The 24,135-nt window shown below is 42.8% G+C and overlaps 1 protein-coding gene across 1 annotated transcript in view; it reads left to right on the top strand.

Moving 5' to 3' along the window:
- LOC144499054 (dedicator of cytokinesis protein 4-like) overlaps positions 1-24,135 on the top strand; it is a 386,914-nt gene that overhangs the window by 167,644 nt on the left and 195,135 nt on the right. Inside the window, exons 12-13 of the mRNA XM_078221109.1 lie at positions 1,314-1,402; positions 19,872-19,997. Of these exons, the coding sequence (XP_078077235.1) occupies positions 1,314-1,402; positions 19,872-19,997 (215 nt within the window). The remainder of the gene's footprint in view (positions 1-1,313; positions 1,403-19,871; positions 19,998-24,135) is intronic.

The following is a 24,135-nucleotide window of genomic DNA, read 5'->3' on the forward strand; positions in this document are numbered from 1 at the left end:
CCTATTTTATCAAAACCAAAAAGAAATGTACTTTATTTTCAGTGATGATTATGAAGGAGGCAGCTGTTTATTTATTTACAACGTATGCTAATTGTAACAATAGTACTGGATTCATAGAATTCCTACGGTGCAGAAGGACGCCATTTGGCCAACAAGTCTGCACTGACCACAATCCTACCCAGGTCTTATCGCCATAGTCCCATGCATTTACCCTGCTAATCTCTCTGACACTACGGGGCAATTTAGCATGGCCAATCCATCTAACATGCACATCTTTGGACTGTGGGATGAAACCGAAGCACCCGGAGGAAACCCACGCAGACAAGGGGGAAACACACAAACTCCACACAGACAGTGATCCAAGCCAGGAATCTAACCTGGATCCCTGGCGCTGTGAGGTGTTTGAGAAGCTTTCGGAGCACTGCTCCTTCGTCAGATGGAGTGGATATCTGCTCTCAAACAGTGCACAGACACAGAAATCAAGTTACAGAATACTAAGGCAGCAGTGCTAACCATTGTGCCACCATGCCGCCCATGGTAGAACTGCTTTCATTAATGTCCAGAATGTCCCATTGAAGCACATTTTTAGGACAGCTTCATTTTGGTTTGCTAATGCTTTATCAGGTTTGAAATTGCAATTAAAATTCTCCCCTTTTTAAACTAGTCAGTAATGTATTGGTGCAGATAAATACATTGAATACAAAGTGTGGGGATTCCCCCCACCTGCCCCCATGATATGTTTTGCGGCAGAGGTGGCCCATCATTGGCTGGCGGCGGGATTGTGTGGTCCCAATGGGTTTTCCCTTTGTTTGCACCCTTGGCTACCAGGTAACCCGCGACGGAGAGTCGCCATCAGCGGGACCAGAAAATCTCGCCGGCAGGAATGGTTGGATAATTTTGGTTTAAGTTTCTGAATATTCTGCTGCGTACATATACACAGCCCACTCTGGTTCTGGTGAGAAATGGCAGAGACCCAGTTGCGCTAAACAATTAAATAATCAATGGGCACCCGCGGCTAGGCAGCCAATAGGTTGATTTTGGCGTGAGGGGTGCGAAGCTTGGCCAGCACCCCTCTACAGCAGCCTGGGGTGTGCCACACTCTGGCTTCAGCTGCGGCTGTGATACTGTGCCCTCCCCTGCCATGTTAATGAGGTGCTTCCCCACTGCCCCTCCAGGGCACTATCTATTGAAATCCCAGCCATTGTCATGGCCAGCTGGTTAACTATGTGTCCAATCTCTTTAAATTATTTTAGATATTTATTGACAAGTTTTTCAGATTCCCTTCTGAACCAATGTGTTCCATTTCATTCCAGGTGCAATACCGAAAGTGAATGGTACCAAATACATGAAAATATCATCAAGAAGCTAAATGCACGGTACAACCTGACGAGTTCAAATGCTGGTGAGTGAAAACCGTTCAATATTTGGCTTCGCGCTAAGGTGTTTCCATCCTATTCTTTAGAAACAAGTAACATGAAATGTTGAATGCCCACACCATTGGGAGCATTCCCACGAGAGAATTATGTGACGATTTTGCGATTACGGCCACAGTGCTCCTGTAGGAGGGAATGAACAAAATGAGTCTTCCGAGACCTTGTGGAACTTCAACAAAAACGGCTTCATTCAACATGCATGAGGGAGAGCAGAACTCATGGCTGTAACTACAGCTTGCTTCCGAGTCACTCTGCTAATCATTGTGTCTTGGACGTTCTTATACCCCTTTCTTTACATTACAATGTGTTACATTTTGATTAGGTCATCAGATTGTTACCTTGAATTGGTTGCAGTTCTGTTTTTGATTACATTATGTGGTTCCAGTGTCTTAGGTAATTCTGCTTTAGTCGCTTTGCGGACATCTGTCAACCTGTTTACAGTATCAAAGCGTTATGTTTGTCAAACTGATTTCGATGGGGTGTTAATTGCCCCATGTCCTGGATATTTGATTCAGTTTTTAGAGGCACAATAGTTCCTCTCGACAAAAGCAAATGACTGCGGATGCTGGAATCTGAAACCAAAAGAGAAAATGCTGGAAAATCTCAGCAGGTCTGGCAGCATCTGTAAGGAGAGAAAAGAGCTGATGTTTCGAGTCCAGGTGACTCTTTGCTAAAGCCCTACCTACCTTTTGGAGCCTTGTCAAAGCCCTCTAGATCTTTTGGAGCCTTGATAATTGATATCAATTCTCTTATGATTGCTGGACTGATACCACCTGATGTGGGACAGTTTTAGTGCCATCTGAAATGTAGTTATGTGCATTTTATGCTGTCTGCCTGCAGTGAATGTGGATACCATGGTGCTGTCTGTTTAACCCTTTCCATTCATTCCTCTTCTGCTGCGGCCCATACTCCCTGGGTTTACCCTACTGCAGCTCCCTCACAAAGGGATGTAACCACCAACTTTCAGATTTAGTCCAGAACAGAATGTTATAAAGCAGTAATAACCACAGTATTGCCCCATCAAAATACACCAAGTAACTGAACTTGGTGCATACAACTCGTATGCAAATAACTTCCCACTCAGTAGTTTTCCAAAGTCAAATACACGTAGCTCTGATGAAGGGTCATCCAGACTCAGAATGTTGCCTCCATTCTCTCTTTACAGATGCTGTCCGATCTTCTGAGTTTCTCCAGCATTTTCAGTTTTTGTAAAATACACTTACCCTCTCAGGTGGACTTACCAAGGCAGCATCTTCCAACCCTGCACCCTCCACCATCTGGGAGGACAAGGGTAGGAAATGCCTGGGAGCAGCACCAATTGCAAGTTCCCCTCCAAGCCGCTCATTTGGAATGAGATCATTGTCCCTCCACTGCCATTGGGACAGAATTCTGGAACTCCCTCCCTAACAGCACTAAGGGTACACCTGCAACAAAAGGATTGCGGTGTTTCAGGATGATGGCTTAACCACCATCTTCTTGAGGGGGGATTCGAGACGGGGAATAAATGCTAGTCTTTTCAGTGATCTCCACATCCCAAGAATGAATAATAATTTTTTTAAAGGTGTGTGTTATTGAACCCAGAATCAGACTGATGGAGTGGAAGCTTCCTGCCGCAGATGTTATTTGTCTGAACTGGTTTGGGACAGTCTCGGTGCAGTTTCTAGTAGGTTTTGGGTTCATCCCACAAATCTGTGCTAAACCAGTGTTGGAGGCAGAACTCTCCCACCATCACTACCAAGATGCTCTCCTCGTGTTAGGGAAAAGGTTCACTTTTACACAGAATTGAGGTGACTTTATTTTTCAGCCGCTATCCTTTACTTAGTGTCGCTTGAAGTAAACACTGCTTCCCTCATTTAGAAAGTCACAAAGAGCAAGTTATATTCTTGAACCCGATCTGAATTATTTCTTTAACATGAGTAAAATTAAAGATAATTAATTGTTAAAAGGCAGCATTTTGTGTTGAAGAAACATGATTAGCACAGGGGGAAGGGGAGGGATAAAGGTATGAACGCTCCCTTGTACTATATTAGAAAATGGCTGTTCCAGCATGTCATTAACATGCAAATCCCAGACTAAATTCTGCTCTGCTTTCTTGCTGTAAATTCAGTATTCAGCAATTGGCACATTTGGGTATCTGTTATCGTTCAGTAATTAAAAACAACTGATTTACTTCGTGCTTGAGTCTAACATCCATGAAATGGTAACATGGTGTATTTGGCAATATAAAGCAGCAGAAATAGGATACACAAAAGGTTCCATGATAATTTAGAAAACTGTCATTTGATCTAACATTTATTTATTAGTGTGACAAGTAGGCTTACATTAACTTTGCAATGAAGTTACTGTGATAATCCTTTAGTCGCCACACTCCGGCGCCTGTTCGGGTACACTGAGGGAGAATTTAGCATGGCCAATGCACCTAGTCAGCATATCTTTTGGACTGTGGGAGGAAACCAGAGCACCCGGAGGAAACCCCACGTAGACACGGGGAGAATGTGCAGACTCTGCACAGACAGTGATCCAAGCTGGGAATCGAACTGGCATCTTGAGGCAGCAGTACTAACCACCGTGCCATCCTGAGTAGAAGTAAGATTCTTGAATAATGTTTCACCTACTCGTCCTTTTATGCACACACAATTAAAGTTACCTCAAATTTTTCTGAATATCTTAATTTTTCATTCTACACATTGCAGGTTTTACAGTGTTTACAATTTGAAACTCAATCTTTGTCATAAAGTCATAGAATGATACAGGACAAAAGGAGACCATTCAGTCCATTGTGCCTGTGATGGCTCTTTGAGGTTTCTGATGAGTCGCTCTCCCTTGCTCTTTCCCCTTAACCCAGCAATTTTCAGTTTCAGATATTTTATGCCCTTTTGGAAGTTTTTACTGAATCTGCTTCCACCACTCTTCCAGGCAATACATTCCAGCTCATAACCTAATGCATAATTTTAAAAAATCACATGTAACCTTTGTTTTTTTAAATCACTTTAAATCTGTCCTCTGGTCTCTGCCAGTTCTGTCACTGGAATCAGGTTCACTTATTTGCACTACCAAAACCCTTCAAGAATATGAGCTTCATCAAATCTTCTCTTCACTTTCTTTGCTATACGGAGAACAACACCAGTTGCTCTAGATCCTCTACATCCTGGGGATTATCATTGACCAGAAACTAAACTGCACTAGCCATATAAATACTGTGGCCACAACAACAGATCAGAACTCGCCTCCTGACTTCCCAAAGCCTGCCCGCCATCTACAAGGCACAATTCAGGATTGTGATAGAATACTCTCTACTTGCCTGGATGAGTGCAGCTCCAATAACACTGAAGAAACTCAACACCATCCAGGACAATCCAGTTTGATTGGCATCCCATTCATAAACATTCAGTTCCTCCTGCACTGACGCATAGTGGCAGCAGTGTGTATCACAAGATACACTGCAGCAACTCACCAAGGCTCCTTAGATGGCACCTTCAAAATCTATAACTGCTACCATTGAGGAGGACAAGGTAAGCAGATGCATAGGAATATGACCACCTGGACATTCCCACTCACTATACTTACTTGGAACTATAATGCCTTTACTTCACTGTCACTGAGTCAAAATCCTGGAATTCCCTCCCTAAACAGCACTGTGGGTATTCCTACACCACATGGACTGCGGTGGTTCAAGAAGGCAGCTCACCATCACCTTCTGAAAGGCAGTTAAGGATTGGTAATGAATGCTGACCTCGCTCGTGACGCCCAATGAAATGTAAATGAAACAGAAATCTTTCATCCCCTGCTCCATTCCAGTAAATCTCCTCTGCACCTCTCTAAGATCTTGCCATCCTTCCTGAAATGTGGTGCCCGGATCTGGACTCTGTACTCCTGCTGGAGTCTGATCAATGTTAACATAGAAACTAGAAGTAGGAGTAGGCCACCCAGCCTTTCGAGCCTGTTCCGCCATTCATTTTGATCATGGCTGATCATCAAACTCAATATCCTGATTCCCCCCTTTCCCTCCATGTCCCTTGATCCCTTTATCCCCTAGAGCTGTATCTAATTTCTTCTTGAAATCAAAATTTGTAAAGGTTCAGCATAGCTTCCTGCTTTTGTAGTCAATGCCTCTAATTATCAAGTCAACTATCCCAAATGTCTTTTTGACAACCTTCTCAACTTGTCTTGTCACTCTTCTGTGTGTAAAGCCCCAGGTCTCTCTTCCAGCATCTCTTTTTTAAAATTGTACCATTTAGTTGACTTTTCCACTGCCGTGTGTCTTCCCATTTCACCACTCTGACGCCTGTTACTATCCTTCTCTTTGTTGTGGTCGGAAGCAACTGAAAAATCCTGTTTTAATACATGTAACCATGGCTAGATTGTACCAATGCAAAAGAATCTTGCATGTGGTTCACTGGAATTCAGTGAGCAGATGAGGTACTCTACTATTCCTGTTGACTATGATGCAAAAGGACAGCAGAGCTGCCCAACTTAAGCTCCAGTTGCAATGGGCAGGTTTGGTGAAACTGATGAGTTGCATGTGCTCTACTCACTCAACAGTATTGTTAAGTTTGAGAAGTCAGAGTTCTGTGCTGTTTACTTCAATAAGTATACATGGCATTGTTTACTAGAATGCAGTTGATTAGACTTGTTTTGAATTTGAACAAGGTAATCTATTCCTTGTGTTGCATGCAGCCAATTTTGTAACTTAATTTAGCATGACAGAAGGTAGCAATCATATGATGTGTTAACTATCTTAACCAGTTGCTGGTATTTATACTAAATATATTTGAATCTTTCCAGTCAAAATCTGAAGTGATATTTCAGAGGCACAGTGGTTAGCACTGCTGCCTCACAGCGCCAGGGACCTGGGTTCGATTCCTTGCTTGGGTGACTGTCTGTGTGGAGTTTGCAGCTTCTCCCCGTGTCTGCATGGGTTTCCTCTGGGTGCTCCGGTTTCCTCCCACACTCCAAAGATGCCCCTTAATTCCCGGGACACGTAAATTAGAGAGATTAGCGGGGTAAATATGTGGGGTTACGGGGATAAGGCCTAGGTGGGATTGTTGTCGATGCAGACTCGATGGGCCGAATGGCACTGGAGGGATTCTATGAATAAGTTCTTTTGGTTTATTCAAAGAAACGTAATTTTTTATTTTAAAATGAGTGCAATTGAAAGAGTTCACATTGTGAAATATGATGGTCACTAGAAGCACTAAAATAAACTGTTAAATTTAATAGATATTATGCAACGTCCAAGAAACAGCTAAGCAATGGTTTATCCCAGTAATATTGTCAGTCCATTGTAACATCACTTTGTGCGTTTGCAAGCCTTAAGATGGGTTGAAAAGAAAAATATTTTCCCTCAAAACAAACCCCACAGGTTGGAAGTGGATTAGAATATTGTTCATTGAGAAAAAAATACTCTGAGAAGAATTAACCGTCTGTGGTTAATAAACAAATTAAGGATAGTATCCAAATGGAAGAAAGTTCTTATAATACTGCAAAGTTAAGGGTAGGTCAGAAGATTGGACAGATTTTAGAAATCAGTGAAGAATGACTAAGAACAAAATAAGAAGGGCGAACTTAGAGTATGAGCGAAAGCCAGCTATAAATATAAAGGCAGATAGTAAGAGTATCTGCAAGTAAAGCATAATGGTAAGTAAAGTGAATATTAACCCCTCAGACAGTGACACTGGGGAATTGATAATGAGAAATGAAGAAATCGCAGAAGTGTTGAACAGGTATTTTGTGTCTGTCTTCATTGTTGATGACACGCAAAAGAGGCTTGAAAATCAAAAGGTGAAAGGGAGGAACTTAAAATAATTATAATCATTGGAATAAAGATACTCGTCCAACTATTGGACTTGTAGGCTGACAAGTCCCCAGGACCTGATGGCTTGCATTCTAAGGTCTTAAAATAAGTGGCTGCAGAGATAGTGGATGCATTGGTTGTGATCTTCCAAAATTCTCCAGATTCTGGGAAGCTCCCAGTGGATTGGAAAATTGCAAATTTCATGCCTTTGGTCAAGGATGGAGGAAGACAAAAAACAGAAATCTATAGGCCCGTTAGCCTAATATCTGTCGAGGGGAAATGCTAAGAAGTACAAAGGTTACCAGAGTTACAAAATAAGAGCTTATGGTGTTGAGGGTATTAGCATAGATAGAGGATTGGTTAGATAACAGGAAGCAGAGAGTAGGAATAAAAAGATCATTTTTGGGTTGGCAAGCTGTAACTATTGGAGTGCCACAGGGGCCTCTACTATTTACAATCTATCAATGACTTGAATGAAGGGACCTAATGTATGGTAACTAAATATGCTGGTGACAAAAAACTAGGTAGAAAATTAAGTTGATCAGAGGACACGAGTCTAAAAGGGATGTAGATAGGTTAAGTGATTGGGCAAAAATTTGGCAGATGGACCATCATGTGGGAAAATGTCAACTTGTCCACTTTGGCAGGAAGAATAAAATAGCTGTACTTCATTTAACTGGAGAGAGATTGCAGAACTCTGCAGTACAGAGCGATCTTCAGTGTCCTGGTACATGAATCTCTCAAAGTTAGTATGCAGGTACAGCAAGTGATTAGGGACGTAAATGGGATATTGCTGTTTATTAAAAGGGAAATTGAATATAAAAGTAGGGAAGCTGTGTAGGGCCTTAGTGAGACTGCATCTGGAGCACTGCACAGTTTGGGTCTCCTTACTTGAGAAAGGATATAAATGCATCAGAAGTAGTTCAGAAGAGGTTCACTTGACTGATTCCTGGGATTAAGGGATTATTTTCTGAGGAAAGATTATGCAGGTTAGGCCTGTACCCACTGGAGTTGAGAGCATGAGAGGTGATCTTATTGAAACACACAAGATCCTAAGAGGATGTGACAGGGTGGATGTTGGGAGGATGTTTCCCCTTGTGGGGAAGTCTTGTATAAGGGGACATGGTTTTGCAATTAGAGGTCCTTCTTGTTAGATTAAATGAGGTGATTTTAAAAAAATTCTCTTCACCCAGAAAGCAGTGGAGCTTTCTCATTCAAGGTTGAGTTAGATAGATTTTTGATTGACAAGGGAGTTGATGGTTATGGTGGGCAGCAAGAATGTGAAGTTGAGGCCACAATCCAATCAGCCATGACCTTATTGAATGGTGGCACAGGCTTGAGGGGTCAAATGGCCTATCCCTCTTCTAATATTTTTGGACTTAGTTTTTAAGTTACTCTTAAATCTTCCTGGGTATTCTGTGGCCCTCATGAATTACACTAAGTTCCCACATGGTGCAGTTTGGCTTCTGCTCCACAATGTGAATGTGTACACTTTTGTTTTAATGCAACATAATTTGCCTCCAATCTTATCTCTTCACTAGCTGCTCCAAAACCTTAATTTACATTGTTATCACTGGACACCCAAATTCTAAAATGCTATCCAAGCTACCTTCTCCACCTACGCCCTCCACAATTGTCTCACCTTACAATTTCCCAGACTTCCATCTTTCCCCAGCTGCACTGGCCATGGTGCCTTAGTAAATTGTCTTTTGTTTGTGAAGTCCTTTATGATCTTGCCCCACTCAATCCCCATGATCCCTTCCAGCCACATGTCCATGCTGCCACTCCATAGTCCCCAGACCAGGCTGCCTCCTCTTGTGGCAAAGTTATAGAATCTTACAGTCCAGAAGGAGGCCATTCGGCCCATTGAGTCTGCACCGACCACAATCTTATCCAGGCCCTATCCCCATAACCCCATGCCTTTACCCTAGGTGGTCCCCCTGACACTAAGTGGCAATTTAGCATTGCCAATCCACCTAACCTGCACATCTTTGGACCGTAGGAGGAAACCGGAGCACCCGGGGGAAACCCACGCAGACACTGGGAGAACGTGCAGACTCCACACACACACTGACCCAAGCCGGGAATCAAACCCAGGTCCCTGACACTGTGAGGCAACCGTGCTCACTACTGTGCCACCGTACCGCCCCCAATCAATTGTCAACGGGTCCAGATTTGAATGGGAATTGGAACTGGTCCTAGTTGAGCTACTCCCAGTCCTCAACATTTTCGGCATCACAACTTGCAGTTGCTATCTCAGCCATTTTATCTTTACCTCTCAAGTTCACTCTCGGTATCCCTCCATTTTGCTGCAGCCTTCTCTACTCTCAGAAGCCTATTTCCAACCTTGATCTTTAAACGGTGCTTTGTGCTCCTGTTAGGAATTCTATTCCTGTTTTGCCCCCATCTTAGAGCACTTTATGGATGTGAGGAATACTGTAGAAAAATGCACGGTTCTATAATTTGTTGTTACAAAATTATCACAAAAATCTTCTAAAGTTAATTTGGCTCTTCTGAAGAGAGATGGACAAGCCAGTGTTGAACATTGAATCAAGTTAAGCTCCAGAGGAAAGAGAGACTTGGTACTCCTAAGAAATGGCAGAAACTTGATTTTTATAGCAATATATTGTTGTTTTCATCATTGCCATGCGAGATGATGAGATGCATTGTACAAGGTACTAACCCAACAGATCAGAGCCTGAATTAAATGCCTTCTCCCACCCTGCGCGTAAATAATGTCGCCTTTATGCTTTATAAAGCCGAGCAATAAAAATTACACAAAATTAATAACGTGTTAAAATTTTGAAATTGGGCCAGGTCGTTTTCAATCCGCTCTTTCCATTTTCTGGATGTGTCAAATCTGACAATATTCCTGCCTCTTTCTGGAAAATAAAGTTTCAGGTATTCCTTTCCCATCAACAGTATGATCAGATTTTAAAAAATGACTCCATTAATCTTTGCATCGCTATACGATGATGATTTTTCTTTGATTTCTCATAAATGAAGTATGGAGAGTCATTGATTCTTTTCTAGTTTGATGTTTTGCCATATGGTGAGGGAACAGTTGGTGCTGTCCTCAGCTATTCTCTCTGCTGGCGATCAGCATAGAAGCCATCTTCACGCTGAGTCCACTTCGTTGATTCCTGGAAGAGAACACTTTGAACATTTGGCTTATTTGGCATCATCGTCATCAACTTTTGGCATGAGGCATGACCAAGATACACAAGGCAACCCTGTGATTTTGGAACTGACTTTACAATTCCTGTTATATACATGCATACATTTGTTGGGGGCAGGGATAGGGGTGAGGCAAATCTCCCAAAAAATTCTAAGTACCTAATTTGCCTAACAACTGGAGTAACTCCTGCCGATTTTTTTTTGTAGTGTGATTTTCAGAATGAATCTCCCACATTCCGAGCACTGCAGAGTGTCCTAGCGAGATTCAGGCAGAAAATCAGTGGGCTGGGCAGATTCACACTGGAGAGGCCGGCATCATAGCGCTGAGTGGGCCACTGCACATGCGCCGACCTGTCAGAGTGGAGATCAGCGCATGCGCAGTGGCCCCGCCCTGCCGGCCTCCCGATCGCTGGCCAGCTCTGCAACCCTGCATTGCTGCCCCTCTGACCACCCCCACCCCCGATTGCTGCCCTCCCCGACCCGGACCTCTCTGGGCAAGCCCCGATGTCTCCCCTGCCCCCCCTCAAAATGGCTAGCCCCGATCACCCACTTCCCTCCCTCTGCCACCCTATGCAGAGTGGCAGTGGAACCGCCCCCCCACTCCCACCGATCGGCCCCCTATAGGCCCTTCCACATCTGGCCGTCACGGAGCTGACGACTCAAAAAGATTTGGAGCCGGAGATACGCGGAGGCTGTGGCACCCAGCTGGGAGCCCGCTAAACAGCCTCTGTGTGTCTTCAGCTCCAAGGTTTTTGGAGTCATTAGCTGGGGGAATCATCCCTGTGATTTTCTCATTGAATGAGTAGTCCGTGTGTGACAATCTTGAGCCCTGCAGCAGATGCTACTATCCACCAATTTCAAGCAATACTGAAATAATGAACATTTTGACCAGAATTTAGTGTGTGTTCTGATTCTGTTTAAATGCGGTGACCCATTGGGAAGACAGTGACAGTACTGGTAACGTCACTGGACTAGCAATCCAGAGGCCCAGGCTAATACTCTGGGAACATGAGTTCAAATCCCACATGGCAGCTGGTGGAATTGTAATTCAATTAATAACTCGGGAATTGAAATCTAGTTATAGTAATGGTGACCATGAAACTGCCATAATCCATCTGAATGGCTAATGTCCTTGGAGGAAGGTAATCTGCCATCCTTATCTGGTCTGGCCTACATGTGACATCAGACCCACAGCCCTCTGAGATGGCCCAGCAAGTCACTACGTTCAAGGACAATTCAGAATGCACAACAAATGCTGATCTTGTCAGCACAGACTCAAGATGGCGTCGGAACGAGGCGACTTCTTGCAAGCTGTGCCCAGCATACCTTCTAATTCTATCTTTTACTCTCGTTCTATGCTTCTAAAACTTTATTCTAAAACATTCTGCACTCTCTCCTTTCCTTCCCTACGAAGGGTATGCTTTGTCTGCATAGCACGCAAGAAGCAATGTTTTCCACTGTATACTAATACATGTGACAATAATAAATCAAATCAATGCCCACATCCAATTAAAGAATTTTTTAAAATTACATATCATACATGAAGGCCAATCCTCAGTTCTCATCGTTGTTAAAATTGATGTGGCTCTTGCCCAGGCTAATGCTCTGGGCCAAGGGTTCAAATCCCACCATGGCAAATGGTTTTAATTCAATGAATAAATCTGGAATTAAAAAACTAGTGTCAGTAACCATGAAACCATTGCGGATTTTCATAAAAACCTATCTGGTTCACCAATATCCTTACTCAGTCTGGCCTACACATGACTCCAGACCCACTGCAAACCCACGACCACTTCCATCTTGAAGGACAAGGGCAGCAGATACACCGCCACATGCGAGTTCCCCTCCAAGCCACTCACCATCCTGACTTGGAAATATATCGCTCTTCCTTCGCAGTCACTGGTTCAAAATCCTGGAATTCTTCCCTAACGGCATTGCGGGTCAACCCACAGCACGTAGACTGCGACATTTCAGGAAGGCAGCTCACCACTACATTCTCAAGGGCAACTAGGGATGGATAAATGCAGGCCAACCAGAGACACCCCTGTCTCACGAATGAATAAAAAGAAAGTTGGCTCTTAACTGCCCTCTGAAATGGTCTAGCAATCAGTTGTATCAAATTGCTATGGAAGGCATCAATCTGGGCATCAGAAATGACAACAGCAAGCTCGGCCTCAATGCTAGCACCAAGTTTGAGAGAATTGTTCCATACTTTCATGCTAAAAGCAGAGGCAACGTACAATAGACAGAGCTAAGTGATCCCACAACAAATCGATCAGATCTAAGCTCTGCAATCTGCCACATCCAGCTGTGAATAGTGGTGGACAATTAAACAACTCACTAGAGGAGGAGGCTCGACAAATGGCCTCCATCTCAATGACGGGGGAGCACATCAGTGCAAAGACCATTTGCGACCGTCTTCAGATGTGCCAAGTAGATGAATCATCTTGGCCTCCTTTCAGTCGAAATGATTCACTCCTCGAAACTGCTACCAAGAAACAACTGAAGGCCTTGGATACTGCAAAGTCTTTTGGCCCTGACAACATTTCAGAACTGTGCTCCAGAACTTGCGGTGCCCGTAGCCACGCTGTTCCAGTGCAGCTACAATGGCATCTACCCAGAAAATTACCCAGAAATAAGCTTGTTTGCTGATGATTGCACAGCGTTAAACACATTTGCAACAACTCCTGTCTGCAAACATAAACACTTTCTAATCTCTGCTTGCTCTTTAGTAACCATTTTAAATGAATGAACCTATTGCCACAACCTGAGGTTTTCTCCCTTGGACTTCTCTGCTGCACAGAACAACGGCGTCGAACTATTTTACACCAGAGCAAGTGGACATTCTACCATTTGTGCCTTGATTGGCTTCTCTGAAACAGCTACCCACTTAATCACCTTGCCCCGGACACTCTGAATCCCGCCTTAACACTTGTTGTCAGCAGTCTTTTTGGAGTGCTTTATAATGATGTGGCATTTTCCGTTATCCCTTTGAGGTCCCCAAATGCAGTGTAATGGAATATTTGTGTAATTTATTTTGCTCATGTTTTCATATTGTATCTTAGATTATCTGAGTTCTGTCTACCTACTATTCTGTTTTGTAGGATCAATCTGCAGGGTGAAGCGATGATTTACTTTCTTTGCTGCAATACTTGATCCAGTCTGGGCAGTGCTGAAAGTGTGTATGCAACCGTCTTCCTTTCTACAACAGGATATATTTTTAGTGCCCTCTTGATCTTCCATTGTGAGAGGAACCTTAATATATAATCTATGTAATTGTTACTGAAGCATTTTAAGTTTTGTTCCCATGAATGCATGCTGCTTTACATGGTGCTGTGCTATTTTTTGCATGTTTGGGACTGTCCTTTGAGATGCCAGCTGTTAATTACTTCAGAAAACCATTTGCACCTCATGCTTCACCAGTGATGTACCTTCCCCAACATTCGGTTGCTGTGTTAGTGGGAGACTGGGTGTTTGTCATCAATGCAAATTGGAATTGCGCTAATTCCTTTAATTACTTCAGTAAAACTGTGCAGGATTCCTATTATACTTGCAACAAAAGCTGAATGCACTAAAATGCAAAATAGGATGCCGTGATCCGAAGCTTCACAATTTGATGTTTGCAGAACTGACATGCAAATAACTCCTCCTTTTGTTTACATTATCTTTTTACTTTGTTTATTGGAGAATGTCTGTGTGGAGTTTGCACGTTCTCTGTGTCTGCATGGGTTTCCTCCGGGTGCTCCGGTTTCCTCCCACATTCTGAAAGACGTACTGATTAGGTGCATTGACCCGAACAGATGCTGGACTGTGGCAACTAGGGGAATTTCACAGTAACTTCATTGCAGTGTTAATGTAAGCCTTACTTAGGACTAATAAATAAACTTTATGTGCCTGTTTCTTTTCGCTCTGATTGCCCAAGTCCTGCAACTCTCTATGATTATGCTTCTCCAGATTGCAAGATAGAGAGCATTCAATACCAGTTTTTTTTTACACTATTTGTTCTCAAGGTGTGGGTGATCCTGGCAAGGTTTCATTTATTATCCAACCTTATGTGCTCTTTGAAGGCGGTGGTGGTGGGTTTTCTGTTGGAACCACTACAGTTCATATTAACATGATACTCTGACAGTGGTGGGATAGAATGGAAATTCCAGGATACTGATGAAGTTTAACAATGAGAAAATGGCAATATTCATCTCAGTCAGGATAGTGTGTAGTGAAACTAGGAAATGCTGGAAACTCTGTGGAAAGAGAAACAGAGTTTGTGGGCCGGATTCTCTAACCTCGCCCACAGCTGGGATTTTTCCATCCCGCTGCAGTGAACAAAGATTTCGGCTGGGCGCCAAATCCTCCGACTTTGTTGCAGCAGGAGCGTGACGTGAACGGCCAGTAAAATCACGGCCTATGTTTCAGATCTGTAACCTGTTCGTCACAACTGGTGAAAGGTCACAGATCAGAAGAATAAGCACTGCTTTTCTCTCCACAGCTTTTGCCAGATCTGCTGAGTCTCCAGCACTTTCTGTTTTATTTCAGATTCCCAGCAACTGCAGTATTTTGCTTTTCTGTCAGAATGCTGTGTAACTTGGCCGGGAACTTAGGGATGTCGGTGTTCCCACAACATTGTTGCTCTTGTCCCCCTTGGTGAAAGAGACCATGGAGGCAGATGTATTGTAGATGATTTCTAAAGCTCAGACCTGGCTTCTTATGTTCTGCTTCAAATTACCGATAGTCTGATGCAGGTGGCTGCGGGATCGTAATTCTAATCTGTGCTCCGTTGTTGTTCACAGAGGTGGTAGTTTGCACATATTGCTTCTCTCACCTTTGCAGAAAGGCACATGTCTTTGGCTGGAGAACCTAGTATTGGGATCGCCAGTTGAATCCCTGACTCCCCCAGCACTGTGAACTGTATTGTAGTGGAGTGGAATTGTGTAGGGCAAGGCACATGCAATCTGTGGTATCTTCACCAGTCCTGGTTGCTCCATGTCGACGCTGTAGTTAAGAAAGCCCATCAATGCCTTTCCTTTCTCAGGAGGCTAAGAATATTTGGTATGTCAGCTACGACTCTCATCAACTTCTACAGATGCACCAAAGAAAGCATCCTTTCTGGATGTATCACAGCTTGGTATGGCTCCTGCTCTGACCAAGACTGCAAGAAACTACAAAGGGTTGTGAACATAGTCCAGTCCATCACGTAAGCCAGCCTCCCATCCGTAGACTCTGTCTACACTTCCCACTGCCTTGGAAAAGCAGCCAGCAATAATCAAGGACCCCACGCACCCCGGACATTCTCTCTTCCACCTTCTTCCATTGGGAAAAAGATACAAAAGTCTGAAACCACATACCAACCGACTCACGAACAGCTTCTTCCCTCCTGCTTTCAGACTTTTGAATGGACCTAGCATATCTTAAGCTGATCTTTCTCTTCACTCTATTTGTAACTGTAACACTATATTCTGCACCCCATCCTTTCTTTCTCCCCTATGTACTCTATGAGCAGTATGTTTTGCCTGTATTAGCACGCAAGAAACAATGCTTGTCACTTTATCCCAATACATGTGACAATAATAAGTCAAATCAAACTTTGGGGGAATTCTACCACCCAGGGGAAAACAACAGTGCCTTTCATTCTGTTGTCCCAGGGAAAGCGATGAAATTGTTTACTACATTGATATATTTTGAAACTTCACAGGAATTGATGCTGATGGCAGCCTGGATTGCACCTTTGACAGGTGATTTTTTGACAAACACTGCCATGTTGTTAGTATAGTGGAGATTACCTGGAGAGTAGCTTCTGGAAAACAGCACAACTCTCTAAAGATTGCTCATCTCTGACACATTGAAGTTCAGTCTTCCTCTGCCAGTACATAGGTGCTTGGTAAAACTGGCTGTAGACCAAGGCTAATCTCACCAGCCGTTCCTCTAACAAGCACAATAATGGAATTCAAATGGAAATGCCTAGTTTATAGATTGGGAATGCAATGATTGATAATACCTCAGCCAAAATTCCTGATTTGAGAGCTACATTAATGACCTTCCCAAAAAGATGGAATAATTGCATGACAAATATCCAATTGGAGTTGCATTTCTAATCACTAAAAGTGACAGATTTCCTTTAAACTGATAAACTGGCTACCCTGCAAGACTCAATTTAAGATGGTGAGATTAATGTACAGCACCTTCCAGCAAGAATTGTGGTAGTTTGCACATATTGCTTCTCTCACCTCCATTTTGCAGAAAGGCATAAATCCGCTCTTTGGATGAAGAACCTAGCATTGGGATCTCCATTTGAATCCCTGACTACCTCAGCACCGCTAAATATTTGACCAAACCAACAATGATGATCGGATAATATAGCTTTATGTACCAGCAAAGAGTCAGAGCCTTCAGGAGAAGATGGGAAGGCAGAATATTGGCAAATACACTGTTTAAAATAATATACAAGGGATAAGAGTTCCAAGTGATCACACTTTCCTGGGAGAACAATCCACATGATGAGAAGTTGTACTGCTGCTGTCTTCCTTCAGTCACAGAATGTTCCATTTAATTATAGTCCACAGTTCTGATGAATCAGGTAAACAGTAAAGATACGTGGCTGCTGGTCCATTTGTGCATTTGATTCACTTTTAAGTAGACTCGCGGAGATTCTGCAAAGTGAAATGCAGTGTAAGTGAAGAGTGAACGAGCAGAAAGATATTACAGTCATAGAGGTTTACAGCATGGAAACAGGCCCTTCGGCCCAACTTGTTCATGCCGCCCCTTTTTTAAACCCCTAAGCTAGTCCCAATTGCCCAAATTTAGCCCATATCCCTTGATACCCATTTTACTCCTGTAACTGTCTAAACACTTTTTAAAAGACAAAATTGTACCCGCCTCTACTACTACCTCTGGCAGCTTGTTCCAGACATTCACCACCCTCTGTGAAAAAATTGCCCCTCTGGACCTTTTTGTATTTCTCCCCTCTCAGCTTAAACCTATGCCCTCTAGTTTTAGACTCCCCTACCTTTGGGAAAAGGTGTTGACTATCTAGCTGATCTATGCCCTGCATTATTTTATAGACCTCTATAAGATCACCCCTCAGCCTTCTATGCTCCAGGGAAAAAAGTCCCAGTCTATCCAGCCTCTCCTTATAACTCAAACCATCAAGTCCCGGTAGCATCCTAGTAAATCTTTCCTGCACTCTTTCTAGTTTGATAATATCCTTTCTATATATTTACCAAACTTTTGACTTATTTTGAAGGCTTACAATAAAAATCAGAAAATAAGGAAAATCTCAGCAAGTCTGACGGCATCTGTGGAGAGAAAATAAAGTCAACATCAAGACTCAAAACATTGTCTCTATTCATTCTCCACAGATGCTGAGATTTTCCAGCATTTTCTGTTTTTGTTTCAGATTCCAGCATCCATAGTATTTTGCTTTTATAATAAAAATCTGATACTTGGAGCTGTTTTAAAGTACAAGGCTTCACAATTCAGAGTTGAAGACTGTGTTGATGCAAATATTCTGATTAGCTGGCGCTAATATAAGATTTGTACCACTTGCTCTTTGTGTGTGTGCCATTAGTGGTGGCCAGAGTCCACCACCGTTAGATCAGTGTCATACAATGTTTGGATCTGTGTTGCAGTGATCTATCCAAGTATTCTGAATCCCTCATTTAATTCCCATTTTGTTACATGTGCCCTGTGTCAGTATCTCGAGATTTATAGCATAACCAGATGTGGAATAAAGGTAGCTCCTGTCTGTCCCAACAATAAGCCTCAACATTGGGCTATTCAAAATAAAATTCATGGTCCGTTTGTGGCTTGTACTTCAAAGATTTCTTGCTAAGCAGAGCTTGTTAGATGAAAATTAATGGGAACATTGTTTTAAACTCTTAAGTGATCAGCAAGGTTCCACATTAACAAAAGCTTGGATACTTACTCAGAAGAACATTGAATAGTGCATTGACACGAGTTTTCATTTTGCATATCAACATTTCTCATTGGAAATCTATAATGCCAATTCTGTATTACGAACTTGCACCTTGATTGGGTGCAAATCTCATTTCACATGAGATTCGTGGAACTAGTAAATACTTGCAATAAACCAGTTTGAATTGGATCCAGAACCAAGCAAAGGGCAGATTTCTAACTTGCTGCACCGTCCAATACGCCATTGCCTCGTTAGTTTATGCAGTTTCAAGAAATAAGAAATGTTAATTGATCCATTGCTAGCTGGAGCATTGCCTTACACTTACACAAGGTTAGTCAATCTTACTTTGAGATTGCAGTGCAGGATGGCTGGGGACAACAAATCTCGTCTTAGTCTAGTGTGGCCAATGTTGCACTGTATCGGTAAGCAAGCCTGTTTTGATGGATTTCATTCCCAGTGTTGTGCTTCAAAAGCTCTGTATACTTTGATTGTTCTAAATAAGAAAACAGTTACTCCTGGATGAGATACTTTATCACGATGCTCTTTGCAATTGGGACTAAAGGTGATAGAATCTTTCTTTGCTGAATGAATAGTAAAGCTAAATTAAATGCAGAAATTACCTTTCATAAATACGAATTAAACTCGAGAATTGTCAGAACTTTGTAAGAAGCAGCAATGGGAGCTCTGCATAATATATAATAACAGTAAGAAGTCTCACAACACCAGGTTAAAGTCCAACAGGTTTATTTGGTAGCAAAAGCCACACAAGCTTTCGGAGTGCTCGCTGCTCCTTCGTCAGGTGAATGGAAGTTCTGTTCACAAACAGGGCATATAAAGACACAAACTCAATTTACAAAATAGTGGTTGGAATGCGAGTCTTTACAGGTGATCAAGTCTTAAAGATACAGACAATGTGAGTGGAGAGAGCATTAAGCACAGCTTAAAGAGAACCCAACCGGGATCTTGGGTTCATGTCACACTATCTGTAACCCCCACGACGTGCCTGGGCTTGCAAAATCTCACTAACTGTCCTGTCTGGAGACAATACACATCTCTTTAACCTGTGCTTAACGCTCTCTCCACTCACATTGTCTGTACCTTTAAGACTTGATTACCTGTAAAGACTCGCATTCCAACCATTATTTTGTAAATTGAGTTAGTGTCTTTATGTGCCCTGTTTGTGAACAGAACTCCCACTCGCCTGATGAAGGAGCAGCGAGCGCTCCGAAAGCTAGTGGCTTTTGCTATCAAATAAACCTGTTGGACTTCAACCTGGTGTTGTGAGACGACTTAATGTGTTTACCCCAGTCCAACGTCGGCATCTCCACATCGTAATATGTGATACAACAGAGTTCGATAAGCACTTGATCGAAGTGCACCTTTTAAATGTAGTGCTCCTGATTTCCATTACAACATAATCTTAATTCAACCTGTTAGAATGAATTCTTTTGCCACAAAGACCGTAGCTCCTGTTTTATTGCAGAAGGTTTTCTTTCAAGGAGTGAGCAGTCAATGTCCATAAACTTTCAACATGTGATGTGTCTGTTCTTTGTTAAAGGTTTGTCAGTTGCACTGCAGCTGCTGCATGGAGACATTGATCAGATCCGGAGAGAGTACCCGGTATTGTTCACCAGGGGTGTGGCTATCACCAGAAAATTGGGCTTCTCTGATATCATAATGCCAGGTAGGTTTGCCTTGCTGGGACAATGCTGAAACAGTCGGAGGCAGTGTTGCATTTCATTCACAAGGTCTTGGAGGTAATTAATGTGCATTTTAGAATAATTTTAATATACTATAATTTTATAATAAAATACAATGATTTTATATCTGTATTGTTCTGGTGAACTTCATGCTATACAAAACATGACAAAAACCAAAACAGCATTTGAAAATTATCCACTTCAATCATTACCTTTTCGATATTTAAGACTTTGAGTTATTTGTATAATATTAGGGCGGCACAGTGGTTAGCACAGCTGCCTCTCAGCGCCAGGGTCCCAGGTTCAATTCCAGCCTCGGGTCACTGTCTGTGTGGAGTTTGCACATTTTCTCCCCATGTCTGCGTGGGTTTCCTCTGGGTGCTCCGGTTTCCTCCCACACTCCAAAGATGTGCGGGTTAGGTTGATTGGCCATATTAAATTGGCCCTCGTGTCAGGGGGACTAGTAGGGTAAATGTATGGGGTTGCAGGAATAGGGACTGGGTGTGATTGTGGTTGGTACAGACTTGATGGGCCAAATGGCCTCCTTCTGTACTGTAGGGATTCTATGGAGATACAGTTAGGGATGAAAAAGGCTAAGATTTGAATGATATTTAGTGATAGTTGGAAGGTTGTGCCTTCAAGATCCACTCCGGAGATTTCAACTTGCAATCAACATGTCAGGAGTGTAATGGAATACTCAGCCTGTGGTGAGTGCAGCTCCAACAACACTCAAGAAGCTCGACACCATCCAGGACAAAGCAGTCTTGTCGATTGGCACCCATTCCACAAACATTCACTCCCTCCGCCACTGATGAACGGTGGCAGCCATGTGTACTATCTACAAGACTGCAAGAATTCACCAAGCTCCTTGAGCAGCACCTTCCAAACCCACAACCACTACCAGCAAGAAGGACAAGGTCAAAGGACGCATGTGAACACCACCACCTCCCAAGTCACTCACCACCCTGACCTGGAAATATATTGCCGTTCCTTCACTGTCGCTGTTTCAAAATCCTGGAACTCCCTCCCTTGCAGCACTGTGTGTGGTGTGTGTGTGTCTATAACCACCACCATCTGCTCCAGGGCAATTAGGGATGGGCAATGCATCCTGACCTAGCTAGCAATGCCCACATCCCGTAAATGAATTAAAATTTTTAAAAATATTAAAACTTCATTGCGGTCCTGAGATAATGACACTGTTAGATGTCATATCTTTCAGATTTGCCCCCTCAAATGGATGTTAAAGATCCCATGGCACTATTCGAAGAAGAGCAGGGGAGTTCTCCTCATTGACCAGGCCATTATTTAGCTCTCTACCAATGTCCAATTTAAATCAAGTTTATCTGATCATCATTTGATTGGTGTTTATGGGACTATGCTGTGTGCAATTTGGCTGCCATGTTTCCCCACATACAAGAGTAATTATACTTCAAAAGTATTTCATTGGCTGTAATACACTTTGGGACAATCCAAAGTTTGACAAAAGCGCTATACAATTCCAAATCTGTCTTTTCTTTATTCTTTTTCCCTTAAAGGATATATTGCTTCTCAAACTTTCAGGTTTTTTTGCAATTCTTGTACATAGCATGTGGTCACTGCTGGCAAGGCAAGCCTTTATTTCCCATTCCTAACTGCCCTTCTGAAGGCGATGGTGAACTGCCTTCTTGAGCAACTGCAGCCCTTGTGGTATAGGTAAACACACAGTGCTGATAGTGGTGGAGTTCTAGGATTTGGAACCAAGGACTGTGATGGAATAGCGATATATTTCCAAGTCTGGGAGGTGTGTGATTTGGGAGAGAAGTTGCAGCCGTTGGTGTTCCCATGTACCTGCTGCCCTGTCCGAGATGATTGAGGTTGAGAGTTTGGAATATGCTGTTGAAGAATCCTTAGCGAGCTGCTGGCGTGTATCACCTGTACACAATGTTGCCACCCCGCACTGGTGGTTGAGGGAGTGAATGTATAAGGTAGTGAATGGATGCCAATGAAGTAGTCTGCTATGGCCAAATGGTGTTGAACTACTGGAGTGTTGTTGGAGCTGCTCACGTCCAGGCGGAGATGATCACAGCTAACTTTGGTGCAAATGCAGATGCTATCCTCTGGAGCGATCACTGGGCATGTGTGGTTGGGTGCTCTTTGCGGCATTTCCATTCATTGCAGCGCCAGTTGCTTCAGGCTTAGCCCTGCCCTGATGCCTCTTTTGTGGTGAGGATAATAAGGGGTTGGTGAGGGTTAAAGGCAGTGTGTTTTGCAAACTTGGACTTGGGAGCCGCAAAGGGATTATATTTCACATGCAACTACTTTAAAACCCTCCTTTTCACTCCACTATTTTAATGACTTGAATTTGTTTGTTCAGGAAACACTTGTAAGTTTCACAATTTGCGTGACTTATTTTGCTTTCATTTCTCTGTCAATTTTCACTCTAAACACACCAAATTCAAATGAGTAAAATCAGCTATTAAAAAAAAAGCTCAAAATTTGCATTTTGCAGTTGCGAATTCACAAAAAATGCATCCCTATTGGCTCTGAATAAAGTTACCATGTTTAACTGGCATTCTAATTGTAATTAATTCAAACTTAGCATTTAGCTCTGGTGAAGCTATTGAGTGACATTTCCTTTCCCAAAGGAAGCTTTCACAGAAGAGCTTTTGTTATAACTCTATTTTGAATAATAACGCAATAGTTGTAAACTGAAATTAACTGTTTTATTAGGTCGCAGATTTGAGTAACTACTCCCAAATAAATGCATTATTTGATTCGACAAAACAAAATTGCCTTTTTAATTTAAATTTCATCAAGTAGGAGAAAGAAAGAAGGCTATATATATATTGCAGAGAGAGAGAGAAAAATATAGAGAGATATATAGATATATATTTAGAATCATAGGATCCTACAGTGCAGAAGGAGGCCATTCGGCCCATCAAGTCTGCACCGACCACAATCCCACCCAGGCCCTAGCCCCATAACCCCATGCATTTACCCTAGCTAGTCCCCCTGATACTAAGGGGCAATTTAGCATGACCAATCCACCTAACATCTAAAGCACTATGGGTGAGATTCTCTGGCCTTCCAGCCTCATGTTTCCCACCGGTGGCGGGAGGTGACATGTTGTTGGCTAGCAACAGGATTCTTTGGCTCCGCAGCTGTCAATGGGAATTCCTATTAACGTCACCCCACGCCAGCGGGAAACCCAGGACATGATAAAAAACCGCAACCAATGGATTGATGATGGGGTGTTAACTGAAGAATTAATGTGGGAGGAATCCTTGTTTTTTTTCTCTGGACAGTTCACTAAAGTAGATAGTGCCTTGATTTAACATTTGATCCAAAATCCAAATGTTGATAAATGGGCTTTAAAATGCCACCCAACCAAAATACCTTCTGTCAGGATGGTCAGTTGGTGTGACTCTCGGCTCTGAGCTGGAAGGTTAAGATGTCAGACTTGATTCTGAATCTTTTCCCATCTCCACATTTATGACCTTCTCTCCATCATAAGATTAGAAATACGAATGTTTGTTGGATGATTGCACAATGTTTAGCTACTCCACAGATGCTGAAATAGTCCGTGCCCACTTGCAGCAAGACTTGGACAACATTCAGGTTTGGGACAGTAAGTGCCACTCAAGTGCCAGGCAATGACCATCTTCAACAAGAGAGATTCTAGCCATCTCCCTTCGACATTCAATGGCATTGCCATCACTGAATTTCCCACTATCAATATCCTGGGCGTTACATTGTCCAGAAATTGGACCATCTAACTATATAAACACTGTGGCTACAAGAGCAGGTCACAAGCTGGGAATCTTGCAGTGAACAGCTCAGCACTGGACAACCCAATACCTAGCCACCGTCTCAAGACACAAGTCAGGAGTGTGGTGGAATATCTCCACTTGCCTGGATGAATGCAGCTCCAGTGAGACTAGAAGCTCAGCACCATCCAGAACAATGCAGCCCACTTGACTCCCATCCCATCCATCATTTAAACATTCACTCCCTCCACTGACACACAGTGAAGCAGTGTGTACCATCTGCAAGATATACTTCTGCAACTCACCAAAGACTGCTTCACTAGCACTTTCCAAACCTGTAACCTCTACTATCTAGAAGGACAAGGACAGCAGATAC

Source organism: Mustelus asterias, chromosome 9 (genome assembly GCF_964213995.1).
Source record: "Mustelus asterias chromosome 9, sMusAst1.hap1.1, whole genome shotgun sequence".
Taxonomy (NCBI): domain Eukaryota; kingdom Metazoa; phylum Chordata; class Chondrichthyes; order Carcharhiniformes; family Triakidae; genus Mustelus; species Mustelus asterias.